This window comes from Acomys minous (genome assembly GCF_964271855.1).
Source record: "Acomys minous genome assembly, chromosome: 10".
Classification (NCBI taxonomy): domain Eukaryota; kingdom Metazoa; phylum Chordata; class Mammalia; order Rodentia; family Muridae; genus Acomys; species Acomys minous.
Genome location: NC_140491.1, coordinates 27,025,459 through 27,046,472, shown reverse-complemented (window position 1 = coordinate 27,046,472; position 21,014 = coordinate 27,025,459). Strand labels below are relative to the sequence as shown.

The 21,014-nt window shown below is 35.3% G+C and overlaps 1 protein-coding gene across 5 annotated transcripts in view; it reads right to left on the bottom strand.

Annotated features, from left to right (window-relative positions):
- RAB28 (RAB28, member RAS oncogene family) overlaps positions 1–21,014 on the bottom strand; it is an 83,155-nt gene that overhangs the window by 52,723 nt on the left and 9,418 nt on the right. For 4 of the 5 annotated variants that reach the window (XM_084799201.1, XM_084799199.1, XM_084799200.1 and 1 more), the window contains exons 3-4: positions 17,672–17,760; positions 6,401–6,530 (exon numbers count right to left, since the gene is read on the bottom strand). In XM_084799201.1, the coding sequence (XP_084655327.1) occupies positions 6,401–6,530; positions 17,672–17,760 (219 nt within the window). The remainder of the gene's footprint in view (positions 1–6,400; positions 6,531–17,671; positions 17,761–21,014) is intronic. The other variant, XM_084799202.1, reaches the window with a different exon arrangement.

Sequence of the window (21,014 nt, the reverse complement as noted above, 5' to 3'; positions counted from 1 at the left end):
TCCTAGGCCACAACACTTGTATCTTTAATCGTCTTCATGAATAGGCTTTTTACCCATTATGCAAGTGATGATAGTCTTAATTTTCATGAAGTTTAGTTTTAGTGTAGAAAATACACAACAAACAATGCCACATGACAATAAATATACAAAAAATAACTGAACATAATGACAACACAAAGGCCTAGGTAATTCCTTGAGATTAACTTGTCAAAGGTAGTGACTTCAAGATGACTTTTAGAATGAAATTAGCGTGACAAAATAGAGCTAACAAAAAGCAAAGACCAGAGAGAAAGCATGTCATGCAGAAGAAACTCTTAAGGTGCAAATGAACTTGGAATGGCTTATGAGAACAAAAGCAGGGAAAGGAGGTAAAATGAGCCTTGAGCATAGGAAATATATTGATTATGAAATCTGCAAGGGAGGTAAGAGTCAAATCACCTAGACCGCGTAATCTTGGAGGAGACATGATTTCACTCTTCGAATGGTGAGAAAGGATTAACAATTTTAAGTAGGAACAACTTATGATCTTTCCTATGGCAACTAACTGAGCACAGCAAGGAGCAGGAACACCAGTCAGGAGGCTATCTGTACGGCCAGACCCACCAAGGTGCTATAAGTGAACATAATAAATCAAATACTTCTAAGCTCTGCAACATGGCCTCTTCAAGTAAGAGTTCCCCAAAGCTGGAAAAGCAAGACTTTCAAAGGCAGAAAAACAGGGATTAAACCAGATGGATTTAGCTCCCTGTCTTTTATGCATATAATTGTTGCCAGATGTAACATGGCCAAAGATCTTAACAGAATCACCAACCACTTCTTTAGCAGTACCTCTGGCTCAATCTTTGAGAAGATTAACAATGGTGAGCTAATATGACATAGCTATCATTTTAAAGTTTGTTTACTAAATAGCACTCCTCCCAGCACATAGTTTAAAATTTTTAAAAAATCATTAAAAGGAAGGGAAAAAGAATAAAATAGTGGCAAAAGATTTCCTAAAAAACATTCTCCTCCTGTCAGTTTCATAGTATGTATTTTGAATCTAATGGACTTAATTTGTCATCATTCAGATAGAACCTATGCTTACTTCATCCTTTGAAAAAACTATTATGATTAACATTAAAATATACATAAAACATTCACTGTTTTTCATACAGTATTTCATTTAGTCGTTAAACTTATCAGAAACTACTACTCTCATTTCTAGATGTAAAGAATTAAGACTTAAATGTGTGAAGGCACACAGTTTAGTAAATGTAGAAGTTGTATTTGTAAGTAAAGTCACACTATTCTTAGATACTATCTAAGGTTGTACAAAAAAAGTCACTAGCTAATGTCTGACAGATTTTTGAATACACTATAGGCTAAGACATAGTGTTTTAATTATTATATATACTTAGTATTATATATTGAAGTAAATAAAGTCCTGTATACCAATCATTCTGACCATTTTCTTAAAGCAAGTCTCTCTCTGTATATGGCTAATCCTTAACTTACTTTACTTGAGTAAGTCTAAGAATATCACATAAAGAATAGCAAGTAGGTAATTAGTAACACAAAAGAATTAATAAACACATAACCAAACATCAGAAAGTCATCCTCTGTCATCAGCCCAAATCTCTAAGAGCTTCTTATTTTTAATAAAAACTAAATCAGTCTACTAATGAAAAGCTCACAACTAACTTTAGCTAAGACTAAACTATTGTTAACATTTCCACAGGCTGTATTTCTTTACAATACATTTTCTCTTTAAGTTGTGAGAAACAGAACACAACAGTGAGTTTACCTCAAGATCCAGCTATATTATCCTTGGGCATACACCTAGAGATGCTCCATTCTACTATAGAGATACTTTCTCAACCATGTTCATTGCTGATCTACTCGTAATAGTCAGAAATTAGAAATAACCTATATAACCAATCAATGGATGAATGCATAAAAAACTGTGGTATATGAGAAGCACTTAAAGAAATGCTTAATGGGAGCTGGAGAGATGGCTCAGTGGTTAAGAGCACTGGCTGCTCTTCCAGAGGTCCTGAGTTCAATTCCCAGCAACCACATGGTGGCTCACAACCATCTATAATGACATCTGGTGCCCTCTTCTGGTCTGCAGGTGTACATGCAGGCAGAACATTGTATACATAATAAATAAATCTTTAAAAAAGAAAGAAAGAAAGAAATGCTTAATGTCCTTAGTCATACAAATCAAAACTACTCTGAAATTCCATCTTACACCTATCAGAATAGCTAAGATCAAAAACTCAAGTGATAGCAAATGCTGGTGAGGATATGGAGAAAAGGGAACACTACTCCAATGTTGGTGGGAGTGCAAATTTGTACAATCACTTTGAAAATCAATCTGGAGTTTTCTCAGAAAATTGGGAATAATGCTACTTCAGGACCCAGATAGACCACTCCTGGGCATATACCTGAAAGATGCCCCACCATACAACAAGAACATTTGCTCAACTATGTTCATAGCAGCCTTATTCATAATAGCCAGAAACAACCTAGATCTCTCTCAACCAAAGAATGGGTAAAGAAACTGTGATACATTCACACAATGGAATACTACTCAGCTATTAACAACAAGGAAATTATGAAATTTTCAGGCAAATAGATGGAACTAGAAATGATCATCCGGAGTGAGCTAACCCAGACCCATAAAGATACACATGGTGTGTTCTCATTTAGGGTGGATTTTAGCCATATAGTACAGGATAAATATACGACAATGCACAGGCCCAAAGAAGGTAAGTACAAGGAGGACCCAAGGGAGGATGTTTAAAACTCACTCAGAAGGGGAAATGGAATAGACAGAGGTAGTGGTTAAAGAGAGGAAACAAAGTAGGAGAAGGAGTGTAGAGAGGAATGAGGGAGGAGATCAGCCCGGGAAGAATGGGAGCGGAAAGGCATAACGCCTGCAGAGGAAACAGAAATTGGCCAGGGGCATCTCAGTGACAAGCTAGAGACCTAAGTCAGGACAGGCTTCTAGGAGCATATGAAGGGGCCCTAGCTGAGACTCCTAGTAGCAGAGGCCATGGAGACTGGAAAGGACACCCTCTAATACTCCTAGTAGAGGGAGAACATCAACCCACCCACAGAAACTTTGTTCCAAAATTTACCCTGCCTGCAAGATGTACGGGGATAAAGATAACGCAGATAGAGCAGAGATTGAGGAAATGTCCAACCACTGTGTGGCCCAACCCAAGACCCACCCCATGGAAGGGAGCCAATCCCTGACACTATTAACAATACTCTACTATGCCTGCAGACAGGAGCTTAGCAGAGTTGTCATCTGAGAGGTTACACCCAACAGCGATTAACAGAAGCTGAGACTCACAGCCAAACAATGTGCAGAGAGTAAAAGACTGTGGAACACCAGCCCTAAACAAGATGTGTCCAGAAATACCTGTCCTCCAGGCTTAGTGAAGCCAGCAGAAGAGGAGGCAAAAAGAATGTAAGGGCCAGAGAGGAAAGAAGACACCAAGAAAACAAGACCTTCTAAACAGCACAACCAATATGTGAACATGACTGTGACAGCATGGACAGGACCTGCAAGGATTTACACCGAATGGTCTGCTAGAACTCAGAGATATGAACACATGCCCACACCCTAACTGAAAAGCTAGCTCCAGTTGATAACCTCTTGCAAATGAAAAATTAGTTTTCTCTAAGGGAGTCTCGCTGGGGAAACAAAGAACTCTTAGGGGTAGGGTCCCATGCCCAGCAGAGGATAGCCAAGACAAAGTGAAGTCAATAACCTTATAGTCCTTTGTGTGTGTGTGTTATAGTTTCTGATTTTGTGCTTTTATGGAATTCCTGTGTGTGCTAAGCGTGTGTCTTTTTTTAGTTCACCATTCTTCCTTAGATGCCTGCTTGGTTTCTAAGAAGGGGTATGGATCTGGATGGGGAAGAACTGGGAGGGGTTAGAGGATAAACAGTAATCAGAATATACTGTATGAAGAAAAATCTATTTTCAATAATAGAAAAAATAAAGAAAAATAAAGAAAGTAAAACCACATTTCATCCTAATGTTGTCATGTGTAAACAACAGTGAAGCCATCCAGTTTCCACACCGAATCCATTATGTTTCTCTTGATTTGGCAATATGTGGCCTTTTGTGAATTTTGCTACTATTTAATAAAATTGTATTCACAAAAAGAAAATAAACACACACTATTATATTAATTAATGTAACACCTATTTAGAAAGACAAACTATAAAATATTCAAGAGACTCAGAGGTAAAGACCTAATAGGCTTAAATGTGGAATAATCCCTCAATACATAATCACATAAAATTGGGCCAATGAAAGATTATGCAGTAAATAATAGCCAGGAAACATTCACCCGTAACTTATTTGTTTCACATATGTAACAGACTTTCTGACTATAAGTCATTTTACAATGACTTATTACAGATACATTTATAATATGTTATAAATACATTAAAGAAGGCTTATTACTAAGTCAAAGATGAAAAGCGTGAGTTTTTATAATAGTAAACCCAAATATAACAATCTATTAATTTTCTGCAAAAATTTAAATAAGGTTTTATTTTTAACACATGGGCATACCACCAGCAGCCTAGACCAGTGCTTCATCTAGTCTAGTATTCTGTTGTTGACATTAACCAATGGTGGATGTGTCACAGGATAATCTAAGCACATAGCACACTGTATATAATTACACACTACTATGCCATTATCTCAGATAATGGTTATATCCTGAAAGAAACAAAAACAAATCCCAATTCCCCTCTCTCCTCTACAGCTTCCCATATGGTGATGGGAAACCTCCATCAAAAGTCTATGTAGAGTATAAGTGAATTCTCTGGTAACATGACAACTGACCAAGAAAATTATCATCTAAAATGAAAAGCTGCACACAGAAATAGAACCCAAAGAGACCAAAACCTATTATTTGGAAGGGAGATTCCAATGAACTACAAATCATAATTCACTCCAAAAGAATTACTTATGAAACAGTTGTGTAATTTTTAGTTACAACTAAGGACAAAACACTACAATTTCTACCAAAGGCCATACCATTTTGTGACATGCAATACTTTTTTCTAGACAGCTGACAGTATTATTTTTACTCTGCACAGAAATGGCTTCACACCTGTTTTATAATGATATTAAATTAGGGATTAGGATTATTAAGTGCTCATCTCAGTATGTAAAACTACATAATGCAGAAATCTAGTTCTCCCTTTAGGAAATACTATTTCCTAAATCATTACAGAGAAAAATGCAAACTTAAGAGAAGGTAATTCTCTTGGTAGTATAGATAGGCACTGATTTAGCAATGCTTGTACTCAGGAAACAGTTCCCAACTAAATCCTCCAGGGTATAATTTAAGCTCATTTTTTCTTTCTCTGACCTCAAGTAGGTAAGAGAACAATGCCTCATGTATCTAAAATCTCTTAGTAATGTCTTCTTTTCAAAATGAAGCAAATAGTAGTTGAGTTCCAGGTTCAGTCTTATGATTTCTACGTGCTATATATCATAGTTAAAGAAACAGATCTCAAAAATTTACTTATTCATACTTTTTACCAAGAACTGTACCTCTCCATGCCCCCCAGATTAACTGCATTTCAGAAATAAGCTTTAAAAATTGAGGAAAAGTTTGTAAAAGATGTAAATGATTCAGAGTAGATGTCACTTATGGGGGAAAATGTTGTTAGATGGTTATTCACATTCAAAAGAATATTCTATTTAAACTCCAAAAAAGCTTTTTCCAGTATCAAATATATTTTAAAAACAAAATGATCAACAAGATAGGCCAATGCCTTTGTAAGGTCTTAGCTTTGACCACCATAATGAAATATCGAAGACCAATACACAGACCACATTATTTCTTATAGTTCCAGGGACTGGGAAGTCCAACATCAAGGTGCCAACAGGCCAGCAGATATTGGTGAGAGTCCTCTTCCTGGTTTGATGACAACTTTCTTGCTGTCCCTTCAAATTACAGAGGAAAAGAATCCTCTCATGTTTGTTTCTTGCTTCCTTTTTTTTTTTTTTTTTTTTTTTGATTTTTTGGTTTTTTGGTTTTTCAAGACAGGGTTTCTCTGTCACAGAGCCCTGGCTGTCCTATACTCTCTCTATAGACCAGGCTGGCCTTGAACTCACAGAGATCCACTTATCTCTGCTGCTTGAGTGCTGGAGTTAAAGGCATGTACCACCATGCCCAGCCTATGTTTCTTCGTATAAGGGCCTCTAACCGCATTCATGAGAGCTCTGCTATCAAGACCCAATGACTTGGTGAAAACTATATCCCCACTGAGCACCATCTGGAAACTCAAGTCTCAATATGTCAGTGGTGGGAAGACACAAACATTCAGTGCACAGAAACAAATAAACTTTACTGCACATAAGTACGTAGTATCAACTTACTTTTATTGCCCACTAAAGCAACCAAGGGCTGAGTTTCCGACTCTTCACTCACTGTCTTGACCACAGAATACCAATCTTCTAAATTCTCAAAGCTCTGGTAATTTGTAATATCATATACCAAGAGGATTCCCTGTCACAAAGGAATACAGAATATTTATAACATAATTTTAAATATTAATCAAATTCATCAGTGCTTCAGATATATCAGGTATACTGTAAAATGCAGTTATGTTTCTATATATAAATTGATTTCAACTTAAATGAGTTATAAGTAGAAACAATATTAAATAATCTCATTTACAATAAATCCTAAAACAAATGTGCAATGCAAGCTAAGGCATAATTTTATCAAAACTCTATTTTTCTAATAAGATACCTAAAAATTCTTAGCAGATTGAGGATAAAAAATTTCTATCACACCCTGTCTCAAAAAATAAAAATAAAAATAAGCCTGAAAGAAAAAAGAAAAGAAAAAGTCTATCACAGTAAAGCTGCAAGAACTTCCCAAAATCAAACATTTAAACTTTTCAATAAGTAACCATCTGCTACATCTCCAATTTTAAATGTCTTCAAAAATGAAGATTTTATGACATCCCTTGATAGGCAATTTTGGTGTTTAACACAATTTTCTTCAAATGAATTGTGGATTTCCTCTTTTAGTCCTCTGTGCATTTAGAGAATGAGAGAGCATTCTCCTTATAATAACACCTCATACATTTGAAGATAGTTAAGTAACTCCTTACCAGTCTGCTTTCCAGAGTAAATAAACTCAGTTCCTTAAAACTGCCTCAAAGGGCCTATTTTCTGTCCTTTTAATCATAGCTATTGAGTCTTCCCAGGACACACTACATAGGGTTTTTTGACATCCTCTTTAAAATGAGCAATGTAAAACTGGACATGAAACTGTAATAAAAGCTCAAAAAAAGCTAAATATAAGAAAGGGGTTGCTTCCTGTCCCTTACATATCATATTCCTTTTTTAATTTATCCTATTATGTTGTGAAGAATGAAAACATGTGTGTGTGTGTGTGTGTGTGTGTGTGTGTGTGTGTGTGTACACACAAAAAAAATTAACAAAACTACATTCTTGATTCTCATCCAGTTTGTGGTCAAACACTTAATACAAAGCTCTGCTTACAGGCTAAGTCACTCATGGTATTCATGTCTACTTCTTATGTTATAAGAACATAACTATTCTTGCATCTGCTATGTATCAAACAGATCTAGATCTTTACACCAATATTCACCATGCCTAAAGATATTGGCATTATCTCCATTTTACCCAAAGAAGGTTATAATAACCAAGATGACCCAGATAGATAATTGATGGAACCAGACTTCAGCCAAGAACTAAATGACTAAATGCATTTGTCTGCAGACTCTATTATGCTGACTGCTAGGGATGTGAATGCTAAACTTCAAGAATGCTAAAGTTGGAGAAAATCTTCCAGGAAAACCAGGCATATAAAGAGGTCATACACAACAGAGTAGTCACAGTTGCTAATGAGCTTGGAGTTCCACTGCAGCCTCTATCAATGTGACATTACTGAATATATACCCTACTAGGACACTACTACATAGCATTTCTACCCAACACAGAAACTATAAACGTGAACAACCTTGGGAACCCAGAAATTAGAGCAATTAGTAAATAATTCATTTTGACCACACAGCATCTTTAACACTTTGGAATTTCTATGGAAAATTTAACCATGAGTATATTTAACAACTGGCTCACAAAAACTGTCAAAAATTAAGCTGAGTTTCTAAAACTAGAACAAACTAGCTGTTATTATGACCTTCCAATACTGAGCTTTTATTAAACCACACTGACCCTTAAATCAACTATTTCTTGTCTTTAAAAGTAGTTTTCTAGGGACTAGAGAGATGGTTCAAGGATTAAAAAGCACTGACTACTCTTCCAGAGGACCTGGATTCAGTTCCCAGCACTCAAATGGCAGCTGGCATCAGTCTATAACTCCAGTTTCAGAGGTCCAACATTATCTTCTGGCCTCTGGAGGTACCACGAACATGTGATACACAGATAAAACATGCAAGCAAAATATTCATACTCATGACTGACTTTTAAAATCAGATTTCTGATTGTCTCAAGATCTTTTTCAATTTCATTATTCTGAAATTTTAATGTCATGTGTGGTGGCTCACAGCTATAATCCCTGAAATGAGGAGGCTAAGGCAGAAGGACTGTTCTGAGTTTGAGTCTAGCCTCTACTACACAGTGAACTCTATAACAGTCTAGGCTACAGAGCAAGACCCAGTACAGAGCAAGACCCAGTCTCAGCAACTTTTTAAAAAGAATACATAAGTTTTGCCAGGCATGGTGGCATACACTTATAAAACCTGAGAGGCAGAGGGAAAAGGATCAAGAATTCAAAGCTAGCTTAAGTTACATAGTAAGTACAAGAGCAGCCTGGGCTAGATAAAAATTTATCTCAATAAAACAAAAATATGAATATTTTGTAATTTTACACAATACCACTAGTCTGGATTATTTGGGTAACAACATCTATTTCTTTCTTCCAAGAGTATTTTGATCACTGACCAAAACAGAGTTCTCTGAAATAACAAGTACAATGTCAATGTGTTGAAGAATATCGCTTCAAAGCTGACCTCTACAGACAGTTACCCCTCACCTTCCTGACTCTAGCTCTGTCTGTAGTGGGTGACAGTATTTATCATTTGCTCAGTTCTACCCTTGGACTCCAGGCCTGCATACACCAGCTACATATCCTTGTGATCTCCCTTTCAAAATGTTTAACAAGCCTATATTACTAAGAGAATAAGAATACATACCCAACAGATCATGTGAAATTAGCAGTTTGCATAATCATACATAATTATTTTTATTCAATGTCAATCACATTCTCATGGTAACTTTGAGGTGTTCTGTATTGGTTAAATAAAGCCCAGACATGTGATAACTAATCCCTGAGATTTTGAAACCTTTTGATTAATACATGAAAATCTTATATTTTTGGTTGTAAGCCTAGCATTTAACAGCTGAGCCATCTCTCCAGCCTAATACATGAAAACCTTTATTCAAGGTGGAACAACTGCTGAGTAAGACAAAACATGCAAGTAGACCATGCATGCCACTGTGTACAGATGGCTAGCACAGTGATACATGCTTTAAGCCTAGGATTCAGGATATATAGGCATGCAGAATATCATCAAAGGTTCTAGTCCATGTGTACTCAATAAGCTTCTATTTAATGCAGTTATACTTTTACTTAAGAATTATCAGTGGTGCTTCAGTATCACAACTCCAAAGCTGACTCACTGCAAAAGAGACAGTAACAGCTTGCCAGGCCTCCCTGAAATACATCTATCTCTTTATGGGAAAGTCTGCCAATCCCTACTCTAGACCAATGTGTCCCCATACTTCTCAATCAAAAGATTCTTTTGAAGCTGTTTAGACTCATTAAAAAAGATAAACTTCATTCACTAACCTAGCTTTCCTCCAACCCAAATAATACAATTTAACATAAAAATATTATTTTGTCCTTTGTTCTTACCATCATAATTATTACTGGTTTTGACCATCAGTGTTATACTGAAATTTCTGAGAAAATGATATGAAAAAAATAAAATAAAATAAAAAAGAAACTTTAGAAGTTTTGGGTTCTGACAAGTTTGTTCATCATCTCTGTCCTTACAACATAAAGATCAGATTTTTTAGGGGCTCATCAGAGATTTGAGATTGTAGGACCACCCTGAACCTTGGGGGGGAAAAGTTAAATTAAGAGAATTACAGACAAGACCTATTTCCCTGGATCCCAAGATGCTAGAGAACCATCTACACAGTAATGCTGGCAACCTGCAAGAAACTGTGGACTGACTGGGGCATGAGGGAGTATCGCCAACCCAGTCTTCAGATCACACCACACATGGATAGGATTTACCTCTGGGAACGTGGGGCGGGGGGGAGTCTATTCCTGATTTTGACATGGAAGAAGTAACCATGTCAATACTCTCCAAAGCATTATATCCCTTGGGTGAAGGAAAATTTCCAACCTCCAACTCTTCCAGCCATCCTCTCGTTGAGCTGGAGCCCACTCAAAGACTGACATGTTTTTGTTAGAATACAGAACTCTCCTCTTCCTTCATTCTTTAGCAGAGCATCAGCAGTACTCCAGGATTAGAACAAGTACAAGCACACACTTCTGCTGAGGAGAGTTCTTTGAAATATCTAAAAGGGGTGGGGCAAAGTAGACAAGACACTAAAGGAACTGATATCTCTGGCACCTACAGGTGTAAGTGAAAGGTAGCAACACATCCGGAGCCAAAGCAACATAAAACTTCATACCAACGCCTGTTTACCTGGATTCTTGTTATTCCCCAACTTTGTCTATCATTCAATAGAAAATTATAAGGCATTTGCTGCAGGAACTCTTTCCCAGGGTGAGGAAATATAAATAAACATCCACCCATCTTTGATGCCTTCCACCAAAATCCAACTTAAGGAACTAATAAGTTTAGAGGATTTACTTACAGAGCATGGATATTATTTATAGGAACATTGGTAGCCCTGAAACAGCTATATTGACAAGTCTCCCTCCAGCCTGAATGATGGCTTCCCCATAGCTGCACAGACAGAGTCCCCTTCAGTTAACCGTCTACACACTACATATTCCAGTTATTTCCAAGACCAAGAGGCCACGTGCAGCCAAGCGGTGGTGGCGCACGCCTTTAATCCCAGCACTTGGGAGGCAGAGGGAGGCGGATCGCTGTGAGTTTGAAGCCAGCCTGGTCTACAAAGTTATCCAGGACAGCCAAGGCTACACAGAGAAACCTTGTCTGGAAAAACCAAAAAAAAAAAAAAGGCCATGTGCAATTAGGACAGAATTGCATGCACTTGGCAGACAGGGTTGGAGGGAGCTACTGGAATCTCAGTTCTAGAGCAAATAATCTTTTTCCCACCCCACTCTTTTATACGAGAACATCAACACATCAGCAGTCAAAAGCTCCTCTGAAGAGGCTCTTCCAAGGAATCATCACCACTCTGGTGAGGATGCTTCATGTCTGCTGTTGAAGATACAATGTCTCAGCTTTCTGTCCTTGCAACTATGCCTGGCACCAACGGTCCTGCCACCCCACTGTGATGAACTCTTAGGCTCTGGAAGCATAAACCAAAAGAAACTCTAATATAAGCTGCACTGGTCATGATGGTTTATCACAGCAACAGAAAAGTAATTAACAACAGTGGTTTGGGTTGAATACATTTATTAGGAAAGAAGAAAGATCAATAATCTAAGTTTCTATGATAGGAAACCAGAATAAAGAAAATTGCATACTAAAGCAAGCAAAGGAGAGTAGAAATAAAAAACAGCACACAAATCAATAAAGTTTGAAAAATGAAAAACAATACAGAAACTATTCTTTAAAAACACAATTACAAGGGAAAGACACAATGAAGAGAAGCAGAACAAGTAAAAACTCATCAGTGCTGACATCACTGATAACAAAAGGATTTATTATTAACTTCATGGCACAAATTTGGTAATACAGGTGAAATTGACCAAATGTCTGACATTCATTACCAAACCATTCAACTCTCAAGGCCTCTACTACCAGCCTCAGCACCTAGAAGCCTCTTGGGTAGTCGGCTCCACAAGCCATCTCTCAGTCTTCAAGGGAAGCTGAGTCTCTTGCTACATCAATTAATCCAGGGCTCTTCTGATTCCCTCCAAAAACTCTAACAAACAAATTCAACTTTCTCAGACATGAAAAACATTTTAACTTCAACTCCAGTCCAAGACCAATCCTGGCAACTGTAGAATCTAATATCTTTGCAATGCAGTGCCATCTAAAGCCATCAGCATTTCTCCTGTTCCAAACACCTTTTACCACCTATTTGCCATCATCTTTCTCCTTTCTTTATGTCCATGCCACCCTTCTGTTTCCCTCCCTAATTTAGCCTCCAGTTGCTCCTTTTCTTCCCAAACTTTTCAAATGACCTTTGGGATGCATATTTCAACTTTAAGAAATAGTCGTTTCAATTTTCCAGTGTCTCTGCTGTACCAGACCTTCCCTTGCAGTTTCAAGAAGATATGACCACTTCTCTTTGTAAAGGTCAAGACTCTTCTACATAAATACAAGGTTGCTTTATGGAGTAGTTGCTTTGCATCTGTTTCATGTATTTAATAAGCATTAGTCATTACAACAGCTACACAGTGTTCTCATAGTAAATAGCTGATTGATGTTTGGAAGTAGCATACATTGGTGGCAATATTTCATGGCCTTAACAATTTTTCTTCATTTTTATTGTAATTTTATTACAATTGGCAAATGATACCATAATTTTAATTAAATATTTCATCATCTTAATATTTTCCTAGTGACTACCTTTATTATAATTCTAAGAGTATAATAACCTTAGTCTTAATAACTATAAAATATTAAATATATCATAATCTCAAAAATAGTGGCTCTCAAAATAGTGATTTTCTTTTTCTAACCTGCAAAAGAAATAATTTACTTCATTTTGTAGCTATACAGAGTAATTAAATCATAGATACTATGCAATGGCTATAACATAGTACACTTACAATCTAGAAAAATATTAGTACAAACAGACTCAGCAGGTTGTATTTATGTATTTATGCATTTATGAGTACATAAGAATAATAATTTTTTAAAAAGAGAGCATGAATTTGAGAGGGAGCCAAAAGGAGGAATAGAAATTGGAGGGAGGAGGGCTGGAGAGATGGCTCAGCCATTAACGACTAGACTCACAATCAAAAATATAAGAAATTGGAAGGAGGAGAGAGAAAGCAGAAATAATATATTTAAGTTTTAAAACTGCAAATAAAAAATATGAAGAAATGCTAGTGTAAGAAGGCTATAAATATAGGTATATTTGGCAAATATCCAATAAAATAATCATAGAAAAAGATAGTAGAATGTTTCAAGAGTCAAGCTTTTAGATATACTCTGTCCCTAGCTGTCATGCTGGCACCAAATCATCTTGTTGGTTGTTAACAAGCAGACTTGTCTGTGTGGGGCATTGATGCACAATACCAGTTGTGTTCTACCTCACAAACGACTACACTTCATTGAGTTTATGCTCAGTGGAGCACTGTTTGCAAACCACTTAGATTCCAGGATGGAAAGAGCTACAAAATGAAACGTCCAGTCCTTCTCTGAGGTTTGTTATTAGCCTCTGTTAGCCACAGGTTACAGGGCACTAAACACTATGTACTGTGTATTTGCTCCTAACCGCTAGGAAAAATAGCCTATAACATCTTACTGAAGACTTCTAGAAATTTTTAAGTTGATTTAAAATTCAGGCATTTTAACTGAGACTTATTTAACTTTTTAAAACTACTTCTTGTCAAAATATCTCAATTCTTTTTGGAGGTCAATTCACTTGTTTTCAATCACTAATCAATGAACTTTTGCTAAAGTTTAATGTTACTAGGAGAAAAACTGAAGAAAGTAAAATCATCAATTTTATCTAAAGCCTAGTAAACTTCCATCTTTCAAATAAATTTCTTCCTGCACACTGATGCTTTAAAAGCATTCTCATGTACACGAGAAAGAATGCTCTATAATTTAAAGACCCAGACTTATATAAGATATAAGACTTCTACAGTACAGAAATGAGAACTACACAAGATAATTCTATAAACAACGCAGAAGTCAGAAAGAAACATAAGCCAGAGTGCTATTAGCATACTAAGCTGGCATCCTAAGACAGACTGACAAAACAGCATGAATGAAGAGTTTATGTCCTGTTAAAAAGTAACTCCCCAAATGTTGGTATCCTTGGCTGAGGTATATTATTTACATATAGTTCAACAAAATAATCTACTGGTAAATGTACTTTTGTATATTCTACATATCTTTAGGGTTAAGGATTTCTGGAAAGCATAAAAAGTTATTACATCATCATTGACTTATGAAAATTTATTTCATCTCAGAATTCCAAGTACTTTAGGATGAATTTTTCAGAAACACTGTAATACTGCATTATGCTGTTATCTAGCATACCAAAGTAGACGCTTGGTAACAAAATGGGGAATAAAAAGTAAACATGTAACCTGAAGGTAGAGCCATGCATAGCACATTCTAAGAAGGCACCTAACACTTATTTTCTTCTAGGAAATGAAGTTCATTTAACCCAACCCAAGTGTTCTCTAGAAGTAAATGTAAGAATTACGGAGACCAGATGTAGTGACACATTCCTTTAAAGCCAGCACTTGGGAAGCAGGCAGACCTCTGTGTTTGAAGCCAGCTTGCTCTAAACAGTCAGTTCTAGGACAACCAGAACTACACAAAAAACGTTATCTCAGAAACAGCAAACCCAAAAAACCAAAAAGTTAACCAAAAGCAAACAAACAAATACCTGACAAAAGTTCTACACAACTTCACATTTTAGGCAAGTATGTAACAACATAAAATATACATTGACTTAAGGATGTGGATGCAAAATATTATAAATATAGTAAATTAGATACCTGAGAATGGTTAGCATATTTTATGACTTTCAAAGAATACTTATTTTTATATAAAAGTAATGCATCTTAAAATAATTTAAATGGTATATTTTACATGATTGAAAGTAAAGCAAAAATAACAAAATCCAGTTCATGTGCAGTATATTGTGCAATTTTAAAGCAAAGGAAAAAAGAATTAATCAATTTTTATATTATCTGTTCCATGATGTATAAAGTAATTCTATTTGTCTACCATAAACAAAGCTATCCTGGGCTGACAAGAAAGCACAACAGATAAACCTACACAAAGGTGGAAGCCAAGAACAGATGCCACAAAGTTGTCCTCTGACCTCCACAGCTGCACTGTAGCATGTGTGTGTGAGTACACATAAACACAACAAAAGTTAAAAAAGAAAGTAAAGCTACTCTATGTGACACATTGAGTCAATCATCACTAGAATAGAGACCAACTTAATTTTTATTTAAAAAAAAAAACAAAAATAAAAACAAAAACAAAAAACAAAAGGCATGTGATCTACAGATATATTAAATGGAATAAGGAGAAAAAGATGTGTTACTTTCAAATCCAATTTAACCACTCTCATAAGTAAAATAAGGACGGTGGCTCCCTGCAGCTCCCTGCCCAGCCACTTCTCTTCTGCTTAACATCTATTCTAAACATAATCAGTTTAACAAAGGGCTAGGGATGTCGCCCAGTATGTATAAGGCTGTAGGACTGATGTTCCAGCATCACAGAGGAAAAAACTTTAAACAATTGCAAAAGAAGGACCAAAATAAATAAATAAATAAATATGAGCCACAGCTTTAAAAAGTGAATGTGCCTAAACTATCAGGTCATATAATCACAAGTATAAATGTGAAACAAAAGCAAAAGACTTTGTAGAAGAAACAAGATAATGCACAAAAGACAAAGAAGAAAGGCTTACGAATCAAACAAAAGTGAAAACACCTGCCTCTGGAACTGTCACATGTGATTCAAAACCCTGTCTTTCTCATTACTACTTTACACATTTTCTAGAGTAAATAGATTCAATTTTCCACAGTAACTGATAAGAGCCAAACTGTATAGAGTACTATCTTTACCCTACTGTTTCATTTTTTACAAGAAACATAGTTTCACTTAACCAAATTATGCTTTCTATACTTTAAAACATCAAACTCTAATAAAGTACTTCGAACATTTAGAGATTCTTCTCATGCCTCATGATGATGGAGAAGCTGCAGACTAAAACCAGAAGCACAAGCAAAAACAAATAGTCCATACACAGTCCTATGTAAGAGCTCAGTAAGTGTCATGCACTTCTTCAGCTGCCTACAAACACACTACTTCAGCAGACAATGACATAAACAGAATTACTGCATTCCTAAAGTCTCTGTCAAAACAGAAAAGGCAATCTGCCAAAGCATTAAAAAGGTGATTATTCTTCACTGGGTATCTTTAAAGTGAAGTAATTTCTAAAGAGTCTTGCTAACACGTATATTTTCTATTTGTATAATTTTATTTAAAACATAAATTATAGCCAGGCATAGTGGTTCACGCCTATAATAACAGCTCTTAGGAGACTGAAGCAGAAGGAGACTACTTTGAGTTTAAAGTCAGCATGAGCTACAAATGAGATGCAAACTAACCTGGGCCATAGAATTAAATCTAGTCTTTAAAAAATAAAAAAGACACAAATATAAATTATATCTGTTACAAGTTCAAATTACTAAAAAAAAAGTAGGCAAATATTCAAGTGTCATTTCTACACAGATTTTCCTCTGAAAAACCTGGGCCATAGAATTAAATCCACTCTTTAAAACACACACACACACACAAATATAAATTATATCTGTTCCAAGTTCAAATTATAAAAAAAAAAAAAATTTAGGCAAATATTCAAGTGTCATTTCTACATAGAATTTCCTCTGAAAACAGTTGTTATTACACTATTTTATTACTCCATACATATTATCACTTGTCTGGTACAGTGTAAGGTTATATATATTAGTATGATTTATAATTATTTAATAAGCCAATACATAGGTCAAATAGACAGATAAGTAGATTATCTTTTGTTCCGTCCAATAATATTTTTCAATATATTTCCTTCAGTATTTTTCATTCTGTTTACTGATAGTAACCATATAACTACATCCTTGTATTGATTTAACTAATGAACAATAGAATTTACCAAAATAAGTATGTGAAAGTTTTAAAGAGTTTTCCAATTCTCACCAAACCACTGCAAATGTAGTCTGGAAAGAATAAAACCAAATGACTAGCACATATAAAATTAATCTCTACATATCAGTTAAAAATCAAATTAGCAGGCTACATGTGGTGGCCTTTATCTTTAATGACAGTACTTGAGAGGCAGATGCATGCAGACCACTGACTTATAGGCCAGCCTAGTCCATCCAGAGCTATGCAGTGACACTCTGTCTCAAAACAAACCAAAAATAAAAAATAAAAATAAAATTAGCCAGCTGAAGAGATGGCACTGACTGCTTTTCTAGAGGACACAAGTTTGATTGCAGACCCCACGTAGCAGCTCATAACCATCTAAAATTCCAGTTCCAAAGAATCCGACGCCCTCTTCTGGCCTCCTTAGGCAGCACATACGTGTGATGCCCAAACATAATGTGCAAGCAAAATAAGTAAAATTAGTTCACCAATTTTGAAAAATCCATACAAATGAAATAAAAGTAAAAAAAAAAATCTGTGTTTATACATGTATGATTGTATACCTGAATGTTTCTGTAAGTAAAGAATTTAAAATATTAGGTTAATCATAGAACTTACGTCATACCTGTGCTCCATAGATGTATTTATCCAACATCTTGCCACCTATTGTCTGCCCGCCTATATCCCAAACTTGAAGAGTAACATTCAAGTTTCCTAGAATATAAAAATAATATAAAACAGGGATACAAAAGACTAACAGTCCACCAGCTAAGCACAGTATGACAGAGCAGTAAGTAACAATGATAAACTCAAAGCCAATTTGCGTTTTGTTCTGCATGGTTACATAGTCAGATATTTAAAACTGAAAACAATGTATACTTCATCCCATATTGTACATAAACATCATTATAATTTCACTAATTTCACTAATGTAAAATAAAATCTAGTGCCTGGCATGATGATGCCAGTCTTTCATCCCAGCATTCCAAGAGACTCTCCATGAGTTGGAGGTAGTCTGATCTACCCAGAGGTCCAGGACAGCCAGGGCTTCATAGCGAGACCCCGCTCACAAGACGAAAATAAGATAAATAAAATGCTGTATAAGTTAGTTTACAAACTTAAGCCTTAAAAAAATGACCTTTTTATCAGAGAATGAATCAATATAAAACACATGTATAAAGAGAAAGAAAAATACTTTTAAAATAAAGATGGAAGTTTTATTCACAAACCCACCCAATCACTTATGAACTGTGCTGTCAGTTCTGAACTCTGTGTGCTCGAAACAGACTATAAAAATGGACTCAAAATTTCAATTCAAATGAATCTTTAATTTGAATGTCAGCTATTATATGTAAAAGTAAACATACTCAATAATTGTATATTATATTTAATCTCTAATATACATGTGTTAGAACTCTATTTAAAGACCAATCAGTGTTTACAAACAAAGTGTATTTCTAAACTTTATGATTCATATCTGTACAAAGTGTGACAATTGAAACAAACTATTGTGGGTCCTTGAAAGCTTTCCTAACAGTGTAATGTCCTTCCCTATGCAAGCATTATGAAAGCATCCAAGAGGAGTGAAAAGCAATCTCTGAAATTCACTTATGCATTTTATAAAATATTGGCATGAACAAAAATTCATTAAATAAACTTCTTTTAACAATACAACTAGTTATTAGAATACAAAAGTCAAAGACTCTATACAATGTATATTAGTTGGACATTCCAAACTTTTTTCTCATAAAGTTATACTGTTTTCTCCTAAGTCTGAACTGGTACATTTGGAATGATCCACAAATTTTAAAATTTTTAAATGAAAATTTAGAAACTGAAAAAAGTTATCTCTCTTCAAAAATAAAATATTTTAAAAACACGAATTTTTAAACCAATGTAAAACACTAAAATCAGAGAATGTCTGTTGCACCATTTACTACACTGCTGAAAAGAAACACAACAGTGAATTAATTAATCACCAAGGTTTTACACTTCAGTTTAGTGGACTTGTATTACAAGATTTCCATTATTTAGATGTGGATGTGTTCCATCTGCTACAGTGCAGGGATGTCCAGGAGGAACATCCATTAGCACTAATGAGGGCTACTGAAGTTTATCGCCATGATCGTTACCACACACACAGCTCCTACGTGTTGAGTAATGACCAAAATGTTCTTAAAGCTCTATGAATTTGCAACCCAAATACCAAAGACTAAGATTTGGCCAACAGACTGTATAAATCCAATTTCTTAAAATTCTAAATTATATGAAAACCAGAGCTAAATTCTTCTTTTCTGATGCCATCTCAAATCAGGTGGGAACAAGCGAACCGTCACTAGAGATGTGCCATGAGGTTCTGAAGCCTGCGTTTCACTTGCAAAACTGCAGTCCTTGATTTACAGCAAAAGACAGCTCTCCCCAGTAGTAATGCTCACAGAGTAAGATACCAGTCCACACATTAACAATTACTAAGTATTTAATCCTATTTCTTCAAGGCCTAATAATCCCTCCTGCTTAACCTAACATCCAGATATGATGCTTTCCTCCCTCTTCTGCTTACTTTTCATTCTGATATCCAGAGCCTCTCTGAATTACACATATTTCCGCTGTAACTTCAGGCACACTCTCTCTGTATGCTTCCAAATTCTTGTGACAGTCTCTCATACAGCTAGCTCAGATACTCAACTGTCTGCCTTCTAGACGATTTACATTCATGCATTGAAGGTACTTTTAAAATCTTTATCTTTCTGTGTTTTCAGGTCTAGATAGGTGCTCTAAGTTGATAATGACAATATGTGATGGAGATTGATTTACATCCAGAATTTTAGATGTACCAAGATAGGAAAGATGTCTTCTTCAAGGCTGTCAAATACAAATAGCCAAAACACTAAGAATGCAACATTTATATAATTACTGATTGTGCTATGGTTCTTCCTGCCATAGGTAATCTATTGTATATATGTGTAATAATATAAATGCATATGTACAAAAATAAAATAATTAAAATAAAAAAGCAAAAAAATCTTTATCTTTCTGAATAAATACTTTTTGTTATTTGCTTGCATTTTATTTTCTTAAGATATTGATTTCAGTGACTAATAAGTAAAATTCCCCTATGATTATTAAGGGAACCTAATAACATAGCCTTACTTGCAAAGAACTAGCAAGAAACAATTACTATAGATTATGCCTTCAATGAGTAATATTGAAGTCACAGTTATTTCATATACTTAGAAAAATACTTTAGCATTTACATTTTAACTTTAGACTTATTAGTACACAGTACTAAAAATAAAATGGATACTTTTTCTATCTGAGGTCCAAAAATAACCTAAAACTGTGATTCACACTTATTTTCATTTATGTTTTTGTAAACACATCATGTGAAAGCCATTATATTTTCAATATGATACAGCTATAAAGCTATAGAAGGATGTTCATTAATCAATATAGTATTTTCTAAAACAAAAATCTATCTAAACCAAATTTCCAACAAATAAAGAACATTAAAGAAATTGTCAGCATTCTAATCTCAAATACTGTACTGCTATAAAATCCCTGTCCTCTGTAAGAAATGACATATAACTAGGAAAAAAGATTAAATGAAGCAGCATTTATATTAAAAGATAAAGTACAGGTAAGTAAAGCCACAACAGGGACTCAACAGTGACCTTATATAAGTACACTTGGTGCCTCGGTTAACCTTACTTAAAGTGCTGCATAGTCTCGATGGAACTCAAAACAGAGGACTGCCCACTGCTTGTGGCAAAGACTCAGAAATCCTTTTCACAGTAGAGCGCTGTTTACTGGACTGTACCACAAGCTTCCTGAAGATATTTTGACTAAGGCTCTTAAGAAGCTCTATCAGCAGAATCTCTGACTAACAGATACACTATTTTAAGCAGCAAAAGCTGCACAGTGGTTGCATCCAGACTATACAGCATACCAGATCATGAAATACTAAAACG